General features: G+C 57.3%; 3 protein-coding genes across 7 annotated transcripts in view; 2 read left to right on the top strand and 1 right to left on the bottom strand.

Moving 5' to 3' along the window:
• The first annotated feature begins 4 nt into the window (after window positions 1-4).
• GLMP (glycosylated lysosomal membrane protein) lies at window positions 5-4,639 on the top strand. The gene is made up of 6 exons (XM_074566277.1): window positions 5-112; window positions 1,101-1,358; window positions 2,277-2,459; window positions 2,610-2,828; window positions 2,983-3,260; window positions 3,601-4,639. Exons 1-6 carry the CDS (start codon window positions 29-31, stop codon window positions 3,767-3,769), a joined length of 1,191 nt encoding a protein of 396 aa, XP_074422378.1. The 5' UTR covers window positions 5-28; the 3' UTR covers window positions 3,770-4,639.
• Window positions 4,640-5,525: 886 nt separating this feature from the next.
• On the bottom strand, window positions 5,526-9,356 carry TMEM79 (transmembrane protein 79). 2 transcript variants are annotated; one of them, XM_074566278.1, is made up of 4 exons: window positions 8,596-9,356; window positions 6,825-7,667; window positions 6,349-6,562; window positions 5,526-6,079 (listed from the first exon to the last, which is right to left on the bottom strand). In XM_074566278.1, exons 2-4 carry the CDS (start codon window positions 7,555-7,557, stop codon window positions 5,875-5,877), a joined length of 1,152 nt encoding a protein of 383 aa, XP_074422379.1. In that variant the 5' UTR covers window positions 7,558-7,667; window positions 8,596-9,356; the 3' UTR covers window positions 5,526-5,874. The 2 variants fall into 2 exon arrangements, with proteins under 2 accessions (XP_074422379.1, XP_074422380.1); XM_074566279.1 differs by lacking the exon at window positions 8,596-9,356 and adding an exon at window positions 7,965-8,047.
• A 119-nt stretch (window positions 9,357-9,475) lies between these two features.
• SMG5 (SMG5 nonsense mediated mRNA decay factor) overlaps window positions 9,476-18,296 on the top strand; it is a 29,539-nt gene continuing 20,718 nt past the window's right edge. For 2 of the 4 annotated variants that reach the window (XR_012584524.1, XM_074566239.1), the window contains exons 1-4: window positions 9,476-9,730; window positions 16,521-16,619; window positions 17,136-17,259; window positions 17,925-18,081. Coding sequence is in view for 2 of the 4 variants with exons in the window: in XM_074566239.1 (XP_074422340.1) it covers window positions 9,654-9,730; window positions 16,521-16,619; window positions 17,136-17,259; window positions 17,925-18,081 (457 nt within the window). In the remaining 2 variants the exon portion in view is untranslated. Of the gene's footprint in view, window positions 9,731-10,907; window positions 10,954-16,520; window positions 16,620-17,135; window positions 17,260-17,924; window positions 18,082-18,296 lie in introns of those variants that run through there. The other 2 variants (XR_012584525.1, XM_074566240.1) reach the window with 2 other exon arrangements.

Below are 18,296 nucleotides of genomic sequence, written 5' to 3'. Positions count from 1 at the left end.
CTGTCACGTGAGCGGGTGGGCTGGCAACATGGCGGCGAGCAGCGGCCTCCTCCTGCTGCTGCCGCTGCTGGCGGCGGCGGGCGGCCGGGGCGGCGGTGGCGGCCGGCGGCAGGTGAGCGGGGGACACCGGGGCTCCAGCCCCCGGGCTGGGACTCGTCCCGCTCCCTTCCCGCGGGGGGCCGGGGCAGGGCCCCGGGGAGCGCCCGGGGGAAGCGTCGGAGGGGCCGGAGTCCGCCCGCCCCCGGTGGTGCCGCTACCGGGGGCCAAACGCGCGGGGTCCGGGGAGGAGAGGGGCTTCCTCGGGTCGCCCAGCCCCGCGCTAAGCGAATGCCCCCGCCCCGGGGCTCGGAGGGGGAACCTGCCACCGTGGGTCACCCGTGGCCGGGGACACTGTCCCGGTGCCGCCGTCGTCCCTCCCCGCCGTGTCCCGGCCCGGCGGGGGCAGCGCGGGCGGGGAAGGGGAAGGGGCTGGGGCTCCCTGCGCGGCCGGAAACCTGTTGCGAAAGAGCCGGGTGTGAAACGCTGAGCGAGCTGGGACAGCGCGGCGGGGCTTCCTCACCGAGGAGGCTCCTGTCCCCTCGTCCCACCAGTTTCCTGAACTGGGTCCAGTGCTGGGCTCCCCAGTTCAAGAAGGACAAGGAACTGCTGGGGAGAGTCCAGCGGAGGCTGCGGAGACGATCCAGGGAGTGGAGCATCAGCCTGGAGAAGAGCAGGCTGAGAGGGGATCTCCTCGACGCTCAGCGAGAGCTAAAGGGCGGGGGGCGAGAGGATGGGGCCGGGCTCCTTCCAGTGGTGCCCGGGGACAGGACGAGGGGCAACGGGCACAAACTGGGACAGGGGAAATTACTCTGAGGGTGGCAGAGCCCTGGCACAGGCTGCCCGGAGAGGCTGTGGGGTCTCCTGCTCTGGGGATATTCCGAACCCGCCTGGAGGCGACCCTGCGCGACCTGCTCTGGGTGACCCTGCTCTGGCAGGGGGTGGGACGAGGTGACCTCCAGAGGTCCCTTCCAGCCCCCGCCAGTCTCTGATTCTGTGTAATTTGGAATTGTCCCACGCTGGGTAGGACCGAATCCCCCCCAAGACCTCTCCTTCCCCCGCAGGTGTCGATGCAGTACAACCCCGGCTGGAACAACTCCTCCGTCAACCTGCTTCACGTGCGGGCGGTGGGGCCCGCTGACACCCTGCACTACGTCTGGAGCAGCATCGGGGCCCCCGCGGTGCTGCTGGTGGCCACGGCGAGCGGGAGCAGCGTCCTGCGCATCAACTGGACCCAGCTGCTCTCCCCGGCTCCTGCCGGCGCCATCTGGATCGACCCTCCCAGCAGCGTCGTCTACTCCGCTGCCGTCGTCTTCACCAAGGTAGCGCCGAGGAAGGTGGCCCCGTGCCGGGAGAGCTGCCCCGTGGTGGAGGGGTGTCCTGCTCTGAGGAACCCACAAGAAGTTGTTGTCGTTCAGACAATTATTCTCTCACCCCATGACCCCTCCCCACCTGCGAAGGGGAATCGTCAAAAACCAAGGAAACCCGAGGGTTGAAATATAAACAGATTTAGTAGAATAAGACTAAATAATTAACAATAATAACGCTAAAGAACCAGCGTTGATCCCGCTACCAGTATAAAACACCCCAGGACTCTGCCCAGCCCATTCCCCCAGCAGGAAGCCGCGCACTCCCAGCAGGGACAGCCAACGTGGGCCACGGCGAGCGCTGCGGCTTCGGGAGGAAGGGAAGGGCTCAGGGCTCCGGCACCGGGGCAAGGAGTGCTCAGAGGGAGAACTCCTCAGCAAACTTCCTAATTTCTACGGAACGTGCCGTTCACGGTGTGAAATAACCCTGTTGGCAGCTTGGGGCAAGTGCCCGGGTCTCGCTCCTCCTCGTCCCCGCACCTGGGGAGCTCGAAAACACCGAGACCTTGAAACCCGCACCCCAGAGCTGGCTCTAAAGTAAATATTTTCACAGATTCAGCCACTAGAGTCTTCTAAAAGTGCAGTTTCCCCAAGCGTTAGAAGAGCAATTAGTCCTGTGTCGCTCCAACCGGGACAAGGGGTTGCTCGGGGCAGAGCAGGTCCGGCAGCAGCAAAATGGCCCCTCGTGTGTCCTGCCCTGGTTGTCTCTGGCGTGAGCTGTGATGGTGCCTGAGATGTTTGGCCAAGGCAGCTCCTTTCTGGTCTCCACCGCTCCCTGGTGACGGTGCCAGCCCGGTGGACCGCAGCACAGGGCGGTGGTGTCCCCAGCCCCTGCTGGTGGCTCCCGGCCCCTCTCCCCTTCCTTCTCTCCAGGTGTTCGAGTACAGCGAGGCCAAAACGCTGGAAGAGCTCTTCTACCCGCCGTACGACCTGTCTGACTTTTCCTGGGACAGCATCAATCGCACCCTGAACCACACGGCCCTGACGGCCGAGTTCACGGGCGTCCCGGCCACCGACCCCAGCGGCAGCTTCTCCAACGGCAGCGTGGCGTTCCGGGTGAGTCCCCGGCGGGTGTTTGCTGCGCTGGGATGCTGTAGGGAGGACACAGTGAATGTCGTGTCCAGAGCACCTTCTGGGGAGGGAACGCTTCTCCTCGGTGTCCTTGCTGGTGATCATGCTGTCCCCTCTCATCTGTGTCCCCTGCAGGTGACAGCCTACGACGCCGGTGGCCGTGACAGGCCGCTGCCCAGCCTCCTGCACACGGCAAACAGCTCCAAAGTGGAGTTTGTCCTGGCGGGGGTGGCTCCACGGGGCAACGGCTCCCGATTTGCGCTGGAGGTGGCCACGGTGGAGGAGACGGGGGTGGTGCAGAAGCTGCGCTCCGCGCGCTCCATCGACGACGAGTACACTCCCACCATCTTCGAGGTGAGCGCGGGGGGAGCGCTGGGCTCGGGGACGTCCCCTGCTGCAGGAACGAGGGGGATCCGGGGCCAGCAGCCTGGGCGACCTGGGCTCCCTGCTGTGGCACGAAGGCCTTCTCCTGCCCTCGCTTCACCGCCCGTTGCTCTCCCTCCGCCAGATGCTCTCCCTGGTAGCCGAGTCCCGAAACGACAGCTCCACGCTCAGCTTCCTGCAGTGGAAGGCGACAGCCTACGGCTCCCGGAGCCCCAGGCGCGAGGACGGCATCCAGTGCCGGTCCCGCGGCCTGCAGGCAGCCAACTGGACCCTGCCCGTGTCCAGCATCGTCCACGCCTACTTCGGGGAGGGCATGGGCAGCACCTACACCGTCAGCGCCATCAATATCTCCTTCGGGGGAGAGGACGGGAAGGTTTACCAGGAGAAGCGCTACCTCAGCTGGTGAGTGGGGTCCAGCGTACGTGAAATGGTGCTGTCCCGTCACCGCTGCTGTCCCCGTCACGAAGAACTTGCGGTTCAGGGAACTGGTTGGAGGGTTTCTCTGTGTAATAGCTTAACTCCTTTCAAAAGTCTCGTGTTTTCCTATGATCCCGTAGAAGGAGTTTTGCAGTTTATCAACGCATGCCCTCCCCCGGTCAGGGAGACCCTCTCCTGCCCCATGTGGGATCCCGCCAAGAAATCGCGGTCTGATCCTATCGGGGTAGAAAGCCCCAGATATTCCACCCACGGGACATGGCTGATCCCCATCTCCGTGGCTGATTTGTCTCATCCCCTCCTGCAGGTCGGCGCTGCTGGGCTTCGGGCAGCCCCCCAAGGACACCTTCTCCCCCCTCGTCATCTCCATCATGGCCGTGGCGCTGGGCACCCCCATGGCCATGCTGCTGGTGGGCAGCTGCGTGGTCCTCTTTGCCCAGAGGAAACGCTACTCTGAGTACGAGCCCATCAACTGAGAGGGACGGTCCCTGGAGAGACCCCCAGGATCCTTCTTGTCACCAGGATACGACCGCGGCTGCTGCAGGGGCTCCTGCAATGTCCTCTCTGTCCTCAGCCCAGGCTCGGAGGAGACCGGGGCAACATCTGCAGCAGTTGACCACGTCGCGTATCCCTCTGTCCTGCTCCCTCCTCCTGCCCAGGGTTGCCCAGATCCTGCACGGCATTGCACTTCTTCCTCTCTCTTTTCCTGATCCATCCAGACAAGGGAAATGACTGGGAGGAGCTGGTCAGGGTGGCCTTGAGCCGTGGAAAGATCCTCCTTCTCCCCGGGGATAAAACCACTGTTGTCATGTCCGCGGCCGAGCGGCAGCTGGGACTGGCTGCGCCCTGTCCTGTGCCACCTCCAGAGCACTCCGGAGTTGCTTGGGTGGCTCCGACCCCAGGAGCAGGGCTGGAGGACAGGGCTGGCGACCTTGCAGGGTGCCTTGCTGCTTCTCACTGTGCTGGGGGTGTCCCAGAACACCCCCCCCTCAACCCCGCCGGGGCTCACGGACTCCTCAGTCCCCCAAGAGGCACCTTCTGCTGCGCTGGCCTCGGGGAGGGCTGCTGGTACAAGAGGGAAACCCGGCGCCGCTTCGCAGCGGCTGCTTGAGCTCAGGTGCGTCCTGTCAGCCCAGGAAGGGCTGCTCCAGCCTTGCTCTCCATTAACCGCAGCCCTCGGCTCGGCAGGGCTGGCTCGGAGGTGCCATCCAGGTGCTTGAAGCCATGGGGCAAGCGTGGCGTGTGGCTGCCGGGCGTTTGCATCACTTGGGGGGGGGGGTGTGTGCTGGGTTTTGGTGTTCTCTGTCACCAAGTTGTCTTTGACCAAATAAAGTGGATTTCTAAGAGCAGTTTCTTGGGGAAACGCTACGCTACGGGTGGGCGCGAGGGGAGCAGGGTGCTGGAACTCAGCAGGAGCCGAGGTATGAAAACGCCTCTGAGAGGAGGGAGACTCCCTGCCCCTAGATTGACTCCTGCCCCGCAGCAGCGGGTGGTGCTCTGGGGTGTTTTTTTTATGAACCGTGGGGTCAGCGTGAGCGCAGGCCGCGGGCCCTGCCCCTGCCAAGAAGCGTGTTTGAGGAGTCACGCTGTTCCCGTTCCCCAACTCAGCTGGGCGGCAGTGGGTGAGCCGCTCCCGTGATTCAGGGATGGGAGGCGGGACGAGCCGAACACTTGGCAGATGTAGGGCTGGAGGGGCTTTCCCTTTATTTGGTGGATTTTTAACTGGTTTGGGTTACGCAGAGAATGAGAGAACTGAGACAATCAGAATTCCACGGGGCTGGACTCCCAGGGGTCTGCAAAGGACTCCCAAGGGGTGCCCTGAGGGGTGCAGGCTGGGTGCCCGTCCTTGGGGGGGATCAGCCATCCCCAGCCCTCGTCAGCAGCAAGCCTGCTGCCAGCTCACCCATCCTGGCTTCTCCCTGCATCCCTCCCTGGGGCAGGGCTCCCTCCCTCCTACCCGGCCAACTGGTTTGTGAACCTCCACCAGGAGGAAGAGGAGGAGGGACAGGCTGGGCAGGACCAGCCACGCAGGGACCCGGGAGCAGGACGCAGGGCTGGGGTGCTGCTGCAGCGCTGGGAGATGGACAGTTTGGGGAAGCATCTTTCCCCCCCACCCCGCTTGGAAACATCATTTTGGGGCTGGATGATGGCTTTGCGAGGGCGAAGCTATAAATCCTGGCAGCAGCGATTCCATGGGAATGTAACCCACCCGCCCCAAACCAGCCACAGAGCCACTCGGTGAAGGGCTTTATTGGGCAAAGCCAGCTCCAGCATGAGGTTCGCAACTCCCAGCCCGCCCCATCCCCGTGGAACAGGGCTCACTGGTCTTGCTCCAGGCCCTGTTCGCCCTCCTGCAGGAATCTCCCAGTGCAGAGGGTTTTACAGCTTGGCTCTATCAACTCTGGTACCCAGCAAAACCCCGGGTGCCCAGCAAAACCCCGCCGGGCCTGGGCAGGGAGCGGGGGCCCAGCCAGATCCGCCTGCACCCCTCCACCTCCAAGGCTGCCAAGGCAGGGCAGCGAGGAAGGCTCAAGCCCTCTGCACTGTGGGGTCCCGGCACCCCATCTCCCTGGGGTCTCCCTCACCCCCAGTACCGCAGTTTGGCTCCGTTGGCCTTGGAGCCGTCCTCGGGCTTTGGCGCTGCCACAGCAAGGAGGTTTTCGGGCTCCACGACGAACATGCTGTAGAGGTTCCAGACTAGCATGGCCAGGAGGGGCAGGAAGGTCATGCTGAAGCCGAAGGCGCGGAAGGAGCGTCCAATGGCGTATGACAGCCAGTAAATCAACCTGGAGAGGGCAGAGAGGTGCGGGCTCAGCGAGGGCAATGCCTTGGGGCTGGCACCCAGCTTCGCCCAGGGGTTCTGACCCCAGCGAGGGTTTGCCAGACCGGGCCGATGAGGGATAGAGCAACCCTTCCCCTGTGCCAGCTTTCCTGGCTGTCGTTGGCCAGGTGAGGCACTGCCAGAGCAGGAGTTTCCACCAAGGCGTGGTGTTTGCCAGCGCTGACAGAGCCTGTTTGCACCCTGGGCACTGCCGCAGCCCAGGTAGCCACTTACCGGGAGATGGCAAAAAGCCCCGTGAGCAGGGGGATGAGCTTGAGGACCTCCTGTGGGAGGTAGGTGGCCAGCACAGCCATGTTGAAGAAGTAGAGGATGAAGAGATGGACGGACTGGGAGACGTAGGTGCGGTGGATCTCCACCTCCCGCTGCAGCTCCCCGAAGGCCTCCAATGCAGAGGAGCAGAGGCGGGAGATGCCGCTGACAATCATCCCTGGGGGGCAAAGAGAGGGGCTGAGCCCAGTGAAACTGCACTGGGGCCCGAGGGCTGGGCGTGGGGCGGGGACCAGAGAGAGATCCAAGGGAGTGGAAAGAGGGTAGGAAAAATCCTGCTGCTCCTGGTGGGAGCAATGGAGCTGCAAAGAGCTCAGCCCTGGCTCTGCTCCCCGCTCCCCACAGCCCCCGCTCCCCTCCCCCGGGACTAGTGCAGCCCACCAGTGGGGCGAAGGGCTTTGTACGCCAACCCCGCGGCTCACCCAGAACGATGGGGAAGGTGGCAAAGGCGGCGCAGCGCAGCGTGTAGACCAGGCGGGCGCTGACGGTGGGCAGCAGCGGCGCGTCAAAAGGCAGAAAGACATAGGCCCCATAGATGAAGCAGGGGCAGAGGAGCAGGGCCCCCACCACGGAGGCCACGGCCTTTAGGTTGCCGGTGCCGCACTCTCTGGCACACAGGCACCCCGGCTCCTCAGCCAGTGGCTTGGTCACTCGCCCCTCAAAGCCCAGCGGGTCCCTGTAGCGTGAGGGGCCGATGGGAAGGAAGACCTGCTTCTGGCGGAGGCCGTCGGGTCTGTTGCTGTGGGGGACGTGCCCCCCCTTGCCCTCCTCCTGAGGCCACGGGGTGGGTTGCTTCTTCTGCTTGCTGGGTCTCTGCTCAATGCACTGCGGGTCGATGGGCACAAAGACATGGGCCGCCATCATGGGCAGCCCGGGGGCTTCCTCGTCTTCGGCCTCAGCTGGGGGGCAGTTGAGAGCAGCTTCCTCTGGGTCTTCGCGGCCCCCTTCGGGACTTGAGCGCCTCTTTGTCTCTGCAGGCTCTGGCTGGCTCGGGGCGCTGTGCTGGCTCCGGTCCCATGGCAGGGTGGCATCAGGGTCCCCTGGGTGTTCACCTGGGGCCGGTGGCACCTTGTCCAGGGGGGTGGCCAGGGCAACCTTCCCTAGCTCCAGCAAAGCCACCTCCTCAGGAGGCAGGATGGGGTCAGCGGCAGCCATGAGAGCAGCCGGCTCAGTATCACTCGGGACGCAGCTGGGGACTGGCAAGAAACTCTCCTGTGTTTTGGGGTGTCGAGAGGGGACTGGGTTCCTGTCCCTTACACTTCACCCTGTGCCAGGATAAAGGAGACAGACGAAAAAACAGCAGAAATGAGAGGTTTGGGGTCACGCACACAGCCCCAGTTACAAAGTGGGCTGCGAACTGGCAGCCGCCACCCCTGGAGTCCCCATCACCTGCCTGCCCTTCCACTAAAGCAGAGCCCAGTGTCCCCATGCTCTCATGCCCTGCCAGCGCACCCAGCGCATGGCAGTGGGATCGGGGCATGTGGCATCACACACGTGGGCACCATTGCCCAGAGCTGGGCGCCTGCTGAGCCCTGGCTGTGCCCCGGGAATCGCATCCCCACCTGGCCAAACATCCTGGGGCTTCTGGCGGGCACGAGCCCAGTGACTCTGACGAGCTGGACACTGCCTGGCTGACACAACCGGCTCCACATGCAGCTCCGTCCCGTGCCGCCATCAGCCGAGCCCCGATACTCGGGCAGAGCCAGCCAGGCTGCATCTAGGATTCACAGCTAAATCCAGGGTGAGCCAGATTTGCTGCCTCTCGTGGCTGAGACTGATCTGGGGCAGGCACAGGAGGCTGTGGGGTGCCGCTTGCTATAGGGAAGCAGGAGATCCAGGCAGAAATCTCCCATTTTTCCCTCTTAGCAGGGGACCCCTGTCTCTTAGCCCGCCTCAGGTGCTGCTGGCTGCAGGCATGGGAGCTTCCTGCAATGAAAATGTCTCTCGCTCTCCCCCCTGGGCACATTCATCCCTGCACCCCCAGAAAGTGCCCTGGCCTGGCCACAGCCATGGGGAAACTGAGGCAGAGCGGCGCAGGGCTTCACCTAAGGTCCACGCAAGGGAGCACGGCAAAAGCAGCTGCCTGTACCTTGCATACCTCCATCTCCCCACTCCCAGCCCCACTCCCTCCCTCATCACCCCCCAGGATGCGGGGGGAAGCTGGCACCGGACTCCCCTCGCTGCTGGACTTACTTGGAGAGAGGTGGGGGGCCATGGGCCTGGGGGGGGCCACGCAGCAGCGGCAGCCGTGCTGGGAGCCTGCGAAATGCTTCCTCAACCTGTGTGTAGACTTCAAACCTGTTTAACCAGCCCAAGGTGGGGCCGAGCCAAAGGGGCAGGCGCAGCCGCCTTGCCCGACGCGGGGCCTAGCCTACGGTGGCCCCTCAAGCCCTCTGCCAGCTCCCCAGCCCACCCACACCCGGGGATGTGTCCCTGCATGGGACAGCCACCATGGAGGGGTCGGCACAGGGCGGGGTGTCCCCCTTCCAGGGGGGTTCTGTGCCAGGAGGGCTGGCGGCAGGGCCTGGTGCAGAAGCCCCAGTGCTTGTCAGCCATGGCGGAGACAGGCCAGGCCTGGATCTCCTGTGAGAGCCATGGCCGTGCTGAGGAGGTGACACGCCAAAGGGACCCCGGGGAGTCCCCGTCCCAGCACCGGGCCTCCGTGCTGCATGGCGGCGTGAAGGGAATCCCAGGGCTGGGGAGGGATTCCTGCCGCCACCCCAGCTCATGGCCCTCACAAGGATGGAGTGCGCCCCCCGTAACACCCCTCAGGGGCGGCCCTGAGGCGCCAAGGCAGGGGAACGCCCGCCCCACAGCCAGGCTCATGGCGCGGGACAGCTATAGGGAGGGCTCACAGCGGGAACAGCCCCCCTGAGGCCCAGCTCCCGGCAGAGCGACCACCACGGCCCAGCCGCCTGAGACCGCCGCCGCCATATTTGCCCGCCCCCGGCCCTGGCGCGGCGAGAGGGAGAACTCTCGCGAGATGAGGCCGAGCTCTCGCGAGGTGAGGCCGGCCCCACCGCCGCCATGTTTGCCCGCCGCGGGCCGGGCTCGCGCGGAGTCTCGCGAGAGCGGCGCGGGGCAGGGGGCAGCCGCGCAGCCATGGCGGCCGAGCGGGGCCGGGGGCGGCGGCGGCGGCGGGGAGCGGCGGGGCGGCGCGGCCGCTGCTGAGAGGGAGGGCGGGCGGGCGGGCGGAGGCCGGCGGGGGTGTCTCGGCCGGGTGGGCCGGGCCTTGCCCTCGGCCGGGCGCCATGAGCCAAGGCGGCGGGGCGACCGGCGAGAGCGGCGAGCCGGAGGCCAAGGTGCTGCACACCAAGCGGCTGTACCGGTGAGGAGAGGGGCGTCCGGGGGGAGGAGGAGGGAGCCGGGGGGGAGATGGAGGGGATCAGGGGAGAGGTGGGGAGCGGGGGAAGGGGATGAGGGGGTGCAGGGGAAAGTAGGGGGGCGAAAGGAGATGGGGCGGGGTCCGGAGGAGGTTGGGGGGGACCCAGGCGGAGGGGACTGAGGGGATTTAGGGAAGGTTGAAGGGAATGAGGTGGGGGAAGGAGTCAGGGAAGGTTTAGAGGGGCTGGGGAAGGAAATGGCGGCAGGGAGGGAAGGCTGGGGGTTTATCGGGGGTGAGGGGGGATTCAGGGGGCGTTGGAGGGAAACCTTGAGGGGGAAGGAATGCAGGGGAGACTGGGGGAACCGGGGAGGGGGACTTGGAGGGATGTTCAGGAAAGATGCGGGGGGAAGGAGGTGGTGGGATGTAGGGAAGACGGGGGGAAACAGGGGAAGGGGGTGGTGGAATTTAGGGAAGATTGAGGTGAAGAAAATGAGGGGGAATCCAGGGGAAGCAGGGCAGTGCTAAGGGAAAGGAGAAGGGGGAAATTTAGGGAAGACTGGGAGGAAGGGGGTTGTGTGGGATCCAGGGGAGGTGAGGTGTACATGGGGTGGGGGGCGGCACTGGTGAAAAAGGGGTACGGGGGGTGCGGGGGAGACAAGTCAAAACAAAGCGGGGGGAAAGGAACTGGGGGGGATCCAGGGGAGATGAGAGAACACTGGAGAGATGGGGGGAAGAAGACAGGTGGGAGGGTAAGGAGGGGATCAGGGAAAGGGGGCATGGGGCACCCAGGGGGATGGAGGAAGGAGTTATGCGGGAATTGGGGGTTACGGGGGCTGATGGGGAGGGAGGTGTGGGGATGCAGTGGGATAAGGGCAAGATGTAGGGGTTACCCAGGGAGATGGGGGGCTGGAGAGGGGGTCCCTGGCATTGACAGCAGACGGGGATTAAGTAGGAAAGGCTGGAGAAGAGGGTGCGATGAGCAGGAGCTTGAGCCAGGGCACTCCTGCTGTGCGGAGGGCAAGGCTGCTCTAGCTGCAGGTTTTACCAATGAAGCACTCCCTGGGACTCCACTCTCACTCACATCTCTGCACCGTGCATTGGAAATAGCATCAGAAGACAAGATTCAGGAAATAACGATGGCCTTGGTCAGCTCAGCCCAGCAGGGATGAGGTGCCACGCTGTCAGCGCTGGGGTGCCTGGCCTCTGCTTTGCTGATGACTTGTTTTGTGAGTGCGGCCCAGAAATTGTCCTCTTCTGTCTCAATTTCTCTATCAGTAAAGCAGATTCGTAGTGGAGTTTCAGCAGTGGCAATGTGGTTTTGAAGATGAGCAACATAATGAAGGCAAGAGATGGGCTCCATTTTCTTTTTGTCTTGCTGACTTGGTTGGTGACGTTGGCCATGTCCTTTCATCTCCTGGAACCTCGCTGCCCTCCTCTAAAACAGGGCAAGGCTTGCCTTCCTCTGAGAAATCTGGCAAGATCCTTGCCCAGAAGTCCAAAGCAGTAATAGCAGGTTTGAGTGGTAGTTACCGGAATTCGTTTGTTTCTGTGATGCGCTTCATACAAGCACGTTCCCGGTGCTTTGAAGTTGTATTAGGTGCATTTCTCTTTCTTATTGTAAGGTCAGTGGTAAGACACAATGGCTTGGATTACCCAAGGTGTGGGCTGCGTTGTCGTGCTGGAAGCGCCTGCAGGGCTGTGGTGCTCTGTATCTGCTGTCACATTGAGATACCCCATTTGATCTTAAGGGTGGCTTCCCACATCTGCGAGGAGTCGAGCTGGCGCAGCATAGCACCTTGCCCACTGCTACCCGAGGTGTGGTGGACAGGATTGGAGAGGATGTATGTGCTGCTGCTTGCAAAATAGAATGCATTTTGTTTAAACCACCTTCACCATGGTTTAAGATGTGTTTTACTTTGTGGTCACAGTGGACCAGCAATGTGTGTGCTTCTTGGCTCACCTGGCAAGCGGTACCTCATTATGCTGCTGGAGCTCACAAGTGAACGTCCCTTGACCAGACACTGGATTGGTCATCAAGGCAAGGAAGTGGTTTTTTTCTGTTTAAATTTTTATGGCAGAATAAGGTGTGTGGTTGCTTTATAGCATTTTTATGGCAGAAAAAGAAAACCACACTCCTGTAGAAATGGCCCTTTTTTTATCTGGAAGTGAGTACTGGGATTTTAGTGCAGGATTTATAATGTCTGCAGTGCCCACAAATTTTCTTGCTACGTAGCTGGTAGCTCTCTTAGCAAGCTTTCTACCTTAACAGTCTCTTGTCAGTTCTGTTCTATTTCAGCCTGAAGTTCAGTTAGATGAAGCGGTAACTTCCTGTCCTCTGAGAAGCACGTTGTACTTTGTGTGGTGGCTGACTGTCTCTGGAAAGTTTCGGCCACCGGATTAAACAGTGCCTTTGAATCACAGGTGTTTGAATGTTCCAGTCGCAGCTATAAACTGCCCACATGGGATCAGCTTTGTGTCTGCTTGTGAGAGCAGCGGGAGTTGAGCTCAGGTCTCCACGGTTCTCGGCAAGTGTGCTGGCCATCGGAGTGTCCTTTTGGAGATGAGGTTGCCCATCACTGTTCATAGGGTGGTCTTTGATCTTTTCCATTTAAGTCTTCGTGGACTGGTAATCCCCAAGTTTCACCTCCGAATGTGGCAACTGGATTACCCTGGGTGCTGTTTTAAAACATATGTTTTACTGTAGGGTGACCGGCTTTATTTTACAGATTTCTTTTCTGGATTCTGGGTAACCATTAGCTCATTGGCTTTGCGTTACTATTCTTGTCTGCCAGCCTTGTTCTGGGCAGTATTATTTGTGTACTGACACATGCCAGAATACAAATGAATGATTGCAGATCTTTTCCCTGAGAAATGTCTTACTCCTCAGAGACTGTGGCTCTCAGTGATCTATTAAATAAAGAAATAGAGGGCAAATAATTCTCCCTGCCGTCTTGCCCCATCCCAGAATGTTAGTTGCACAGAAGGAAAGTGATAGATCGGTGTCTGCGTGGCTGAAGAGGACTTCACCTTGGACCATTTCCACCCTGCTTGGCATGATGTGCTGTACTTGGTTCTTTTAATAGACTGGCATCTGATTTGCCTCCTCTGTGGTTCTGATGTGCTGTCTGAAAGCAACGTTTAGACCCAGCAGGTATAAAAATGGGGACTGGGACAAAATTTGGCCTCTTAACTGCTAAGTAAAATTCAGCCCGTGGTCTCAAGCCATCCGAGGCACAAATACCGTATTGCCTTTTAATCAGAGCATGGTCTGTAGTGCCTGTGTTGATGTTTGCTAACATTTTTGAAGTGAGGTGGCTCCTGTACCTTTTTGTCCTCATCGTGTCCCCTTTCCTCACCACTGCGGACATGGGATCCTTGCAGGTCGTCACTGGCTGTCACAGATTCTTAACTCCTGCCTCCGCCTCCTCCAGCAGCACCATGGAGCTCTTGCGAAGAAGGCATTTTTGTGTGGGGTCTGCCTTCTGCCTTACGGCTCAGGAACCTGCATCCTAAAACATAAACCTTGCTGCTTTCGAGTCACCAACCCTGTTTTTTTTTAATGAACCCATAAAAAGTAGCAGAAGCAACCAGTGTCTTCATGTGCCCATCCCTGACTGTTGTAGGAAACAGGGCGGTATGGGAGATGCCCTCTGGGATGTCTCCCACCCTGTGCTCGAGGGGAAGGTGGGATACCCTCCAGTGTCCCTGCTCTGATCGTCCCTGGAAGGAAACTTTTCTGTACTTCACATTTGGCAGGCGTTTGAGTCCTGGCGCATGTGCGTAGGCTTTCCTTAACTGCTTGATCCCATTTCTTACCCACTGATACTGTTGGCAGCCAAATAGCTGTCTGTTTGCTTGCAGCTGGGTTAATGGTGCTGGGTTAACGGTTGGACTTGATGATCTTAAAGGTCTCTTCCAGCCATAACGATTCTATGAACTTGAGAAGGGGGTTCTGGCCGCTGCTTTTTGAGTAATTCCTGTTATTTCACAGGTGTCGTGCTGCACAGTGTCAAGATGCATTTCTGTCACTGCTGAACTCAGGAGGGCTCTTAGATGAGGTTTTATGACCTGTTTTTTTCCAGATATAAAAAAATAGAGGCTTGTTTGGCATGTGAGCTACCGAGCAGTGGGAGAACCTGGACCGCGTGCCCATAAAAGAATCTGAATTGAATAAGTGGCAGGAGAAGGAATCAGTGTTGAGCTTTTGAATATAGTTAACTTGCACATGAGGATTTGGACACACGTGTTCACACCTGCATGTGTGACATCCCGCCCTTAGGGTTGACCGTGTCCTTGGATGCAGGTGTCCACTGCTTGTAGTCACCGTGAAATCATTTCTCACCTTGAGGTGTCAGTGACATGTGAGCTTCTGTCAGACACACAGCGGCTGCCGAGCACAGTGAATGCATTTTTACAGCTATTTTGAAGATGTAGAGACTGCCTATTTTGGGACCAGAGGATCATAGTTTTCCTATACTTCTCTCTGGGAATCAAATGAATCAGCAGTTCCCCTTTCTTCTGGTCGCCCTTCTGCGTAGGAAACAAATCAGTTCCCTGTGAGCCACGCTGTTCGTTTCCTGCTGAGGGTCTTTGAGGGATACAGTGACAAGAGATTAATCACCGGTTGCAGTAAGGATGTGTTTATTGCCTGCCGCTTTGTGGAGATCTATTCTGGGGAAACTAAATGTCTATGTGGGGCTTCTTGGCCCTCCCTGTCCATCCCTCCTCCACCAATATGTTGTGAGCTTGGATGAATGCTTCATACACACTGCCTTGTACCTGTAAACCAAAAAGCATTTTACTCGCTTGCTTTATGTGCTCTTGAGGGTATTAGGTTGTTAGAGTTTGCGAAGGACCTTCGGGCCACGGGAGAAAGTCGCTAGGGGGCAGAAGTGGCTGCGGGTGTCAAGGTTAGTTGCAGACGCTTGTGTGTGATTCTTACTCTATTCTTGGTTTTCTTCATGATTATTTAGGAAGAAGTTGGTTGAACACTGTGGTGTTCTGATCTCCCAAGCCATTGTGCAAGACAGTCCTATACCCTACGCTTCTCTTCTGTCAGGTTCTGTGATTTACTGGAAATAAAGGAGATTTCCAGTTACCCTTGAATTAAAGGCTTCCCGTGACGTAGCGTGAGATGGGACGCTTTCTCTTTGAGCTCCTGAATATTCTGGGGTTTTTTTCAGGGAGGTTTCTTTTGGTGTGGTGGGTTTGTGAAAGCGGATTTGCCTTGTTAGCAAGGAGCTGCTGTGTGAAACCGTCAGTTACTTCACAGTAATATCTGTAGTTTTCAAGGAAGTGGTGGTGGTTTCAGCCTGCCTCCTTAGCGTACGGTTTTGCATGCTTTTGCTTGCGAGTGCCGTGCGAGTGCCCTGTGTTCAATCTGGCGACCGTTTGTGCATGTGCGGGAAAAGACAGTTCGATCCTTGCGTTGTGCCGCGAGCGTGGTGAGGGGGTTTGCGTTCTGCAGACGATGGAGATTTCGGGGAAGGGGGAGCAGGCTGGGAGCAGCATCGCGCTGTTCTGCTACGCAGAAGTTTGCTCTGATCAAGTGTCCCATTCTGTGTTTACAATGCGTCTTCCTTGTCTTCAGCTTCTGGTTCAAACGGCTCTCGTGCGCGGGAGGCTCAGCAGTGGGAGCAGCGAAGGTATTGGAGCAAACGGGGAGTGACGGGTAGACAGATGTGAAGTTGGGAGGGAGAACAAGTACCTGTGGAGTTTGATAGCTAGTGGCTGGGGATGGTTTGGAGGACAGATTTCTTAGAGGAACATGTCGAGTTAACAGCTGGGGAAGGTTAATTTCAGGAGTCAGTTTATTGAGCTCAAATACAGGCTTAACAAAGGCAGAAGTTTAGAGATGATCTCCCTTGGTAGGAAGGGTTTAATGCAGCTGGTCGATTTTTCTTTATCAAACTGTCCATGAGATATCGATGAGGGTGCTTCCTGTAAGCACCAATGCTTCTGTAAGTCCCTGGTTTTATTTCACTGCAACGTTTTAGTCTGATTTGTTCACAAGTACAAACTTTCAAGTGCTTGGTTTTGCACAGAGTGGTGTTCCTCCTCCAGGAGGAGAGTCTTGGGCAGTGATTCGGTATTTTTTTTGCATGGCTCAGAGGTTTGGAGGGGTTGCTTAGTCTGTCTTTTAGCTGGCTTTTGGGGGAAAAATCTCGTAACAGAGTTCGTATTTTAGGCTGGGTTTGCGTGTCTCTGTTACCTATTGTTGAGAAATCTTTAAGGGCTTTAATCAATGAATCACTGTAATGAAGTTTTGGCAAATGAGTGATGTGAGTTGCCTTCTTTCATAGGCAAGTATGTAAGGAAACGAGTTGGTGGAGGTTTGACTCTTACACTGTCGATACAGTTAGAAATCAGTCCATTTTTTAATTCGTAGAGCTTAAGATTCGTAGAGCTTACGCCCAAATTAATTTGGGTGTTTGTATAGCGTGATTTAATTGCTGAGGTTAAAAGTTGCTGACATGTCCACCGACACTTCTGACTTTGCCACTGTAGAAATAATTGACGTTTTTGACGAGACGGGCGGTGGTAACTGGTGATTAAACAACTGTTTTGCAGCAAAATCATTACAGTGTACGTAACTGCTTTTCACTTATTTCCATAAGCTTTTTAAAATAGAGGGCAGAAAGGAAATCAATTAATATGGCGTGGTGGTATAGCGCGGCTTGCTAATAATGGAGTTAACTAGGCTGGTACGGTTCTGTGCAGACATCCCAGATCTCACGGAATGATCCCAGATAACCTGCTCTTCTGAAACTCTTCTTGCTGTGTTACCTTGCAGAGCAGTGGTAGAGGCCGTTCATCGTTTGGATCTCATCCTTGGCAATAAGGCAGCGTATCAAGAAGTGTTCAAGCCGGAGAACATCAGCTTGAGGAACAAGTAAGTCGGGCAGGCCCTTAGTTGTTTTAGATTTAGATTAGGTTTAGGAAGAAACTCTTTGCTGTGAGGGTGGTGAGCCCCTGGCCCAGGTTGCCCAGAGAAGCTGTGGCTGCCCCATCCCTGGAGGGGTTCAAGGCCAGGTCGGACGGGGCTTGGAGCAACCTTTAAAAAACTGTGTGGTGAAGAAACTTCTTATATGTGTGTGAAATCTTTTATCAGGTTTAGAGGGTGCCTGGCAGGGATGATTTTCTTACTAATTTTTTAAGCTGTCGAGACAATTCTTGATATTACTGTGCAATTTAGAAAGTTACTGATGGCTGGCTGAGCCAAGGTAACTGGTTAGGTGTATGGCTTTTCCAGATGCTCTTGTGTGGGAGTGACACAAGCTGTACTGTCACCAGATGGCCTAGCTCATCCATCATAATGAATTCAGATTTTCCTCTTCCATGCTTATGTAGTGGCAGCTGTATTTGTAGCTGCTGTAGCTAAATGTGAATTCTCTGCTGTCTGTCGCAGGCTGCGGGAGCTGTGTGTGAAGCTGATGTTCTTGCATCCAGTGGATTACGGAAGAAAAGCAGAAGAACTGCTCTGGAGAAAAGTTTACTATGAAGTTATCCAGCTCATTAAAACAAATAAAAAGGCAGGTATCTGTGGCTCTGGCATGAGAAAGTCTCTGGCTGTGCAATGGGTGAGACCAAGTTAAAAGCTTCATTTGCTTGGAGAAGTTGTGGTCTGAACACAGGGCGGGAAGCCAGGCGCTCCTGAATTCTAATTGTGGAGCTGCCATACACTTTTTGTCTAGCTGTGGGCAGGTAAGCTTTAATGATCTGCTGAGAGTGCTGCCGTTGCAGAGGATATTTCAACATAATTTGCTTAATTTGTGTTTTCCCATCTTCAATAGACATACAGCTCTGTGTAGAACAGTGGTCTTAAGAGGCTTTTTCCGTGCTGATTGTTTTTGCTGGACTTGATTCCTGGAAAATACTCACAGCATTCACACTTGTATTTTCTAATGCCGTGAACTCTCTCCTGGTGATCTGGTTGTGTGAATGTATTTAAGGTGTTCTAACCAGACACCTTGATTTTATTTATTTGTTGTAGCAGCAAGTGTTCCTCCTTCTTGATGTTGACCCTTAGTCAATACCACTTGGGTACAACATTGTTGAGCAAGAGGAGGTACAGAACTGCAAAACCAGTTACAGCTGAGCTCCCCACTATCTGGCTTCGTACTTGGTATAACTTGGGTGGGCAGCCTGAAATGTTGTCCAGACTGCATTAACATATTCTCATTTTTCTTCTCTCCAGCACATTCACAGCCGTAGCACTCTGGAGTGCGCGTACCGGACTCACTTAGTTGCTGGCATAGGATTTTACCAGCACCTTCTCCTCTACATCCAGTCTCACTATCAGCTGGAGCTGCAGTGCTGTATTGACTGGACGCACGTAACAGACCCTCTCATAGGTTAGTGCTTGGCGTGTTGGTCTCATGGGCAAGGCCCGAATCCCCGAACAGGTGGCTTCCCCTTGTGCTAGTCCATCTTTGTTCCGGCATTCAAGGGATTATCTTTTTTTTTTTCCTGATTAGCTGTTTAGAACAGACTGTCTGTCCTGCTTTCTTTTCCATGGCACTGTGTTGTTGTATGGTTTTTTGTTTGTTGTTTGTTTTTTTTTTTTAAA

This window comes from Larus michahellis, chromosome 24 (assembly GCF_964199755.1).
Source record: "Larus michahellis chromosome 24, bLarMic1.1, whole genome shotgun sequence".
NCBI classification, from domain to species: Eukaryota; Metazoa; Chordata; class Aves; order Charadriiformes; family Laridae; genus Larus; species Larus michahellis.
The sequence above is the reverse complement of the archived record's forward strand: the minus strand, read 5'-3'. Positions and strand labels throughout refer to the sequence as shown.

Excerpts from the sequence above, each read along its gene's own strand:
- GLMP (XM_074566277.1), top strand. The coding sequence starts at position 29 with ATGGCGGCGAGCAGCGGCCTCCTCCTGCTGCTGCCGCTGCTGGCGGCG. Across the intron at positions 2,829-2,982 it reads ACACTCCCACCATCTTCGAG|ATGCTCTCCCTGGTAGCCGA; the intron begins GTGAGCGCGGGG and ends TCCCTCCGCCAG. Across the intron at positions 3,261-3,600 it reads GAGAAGCGCTACCTCAGCTG|GTCGGCGCTGCTGGGCTTCG; the intron begins GTGAGTGGGGTC and ends CCCCTCCTGCAG.
- TMEM79 (XM_074566278.1), bottom strand. The coding sequence starts at position 7,557 with ATGGCTGCCGCTGACCCCATCCTGCCTCCTGAGGAGGTGGCTTTGCTG. Across the intron at positions 6,563-6,824 it reads CACCTTCCCCATCGTTCTGG|GGATGATTGTCAGCGGCATC; the intron begins GTGAGCCGCGGG and ends TTTGCCCCCCAG. Across the intron at positions 6,080-6,348 it reads GGGCTTTTTGCCATCTCCCG|GTTGATTTACTGGCTGTCAT; the intron begins GTAAGTGGCTAC and ends TGCCCTCTCCAG.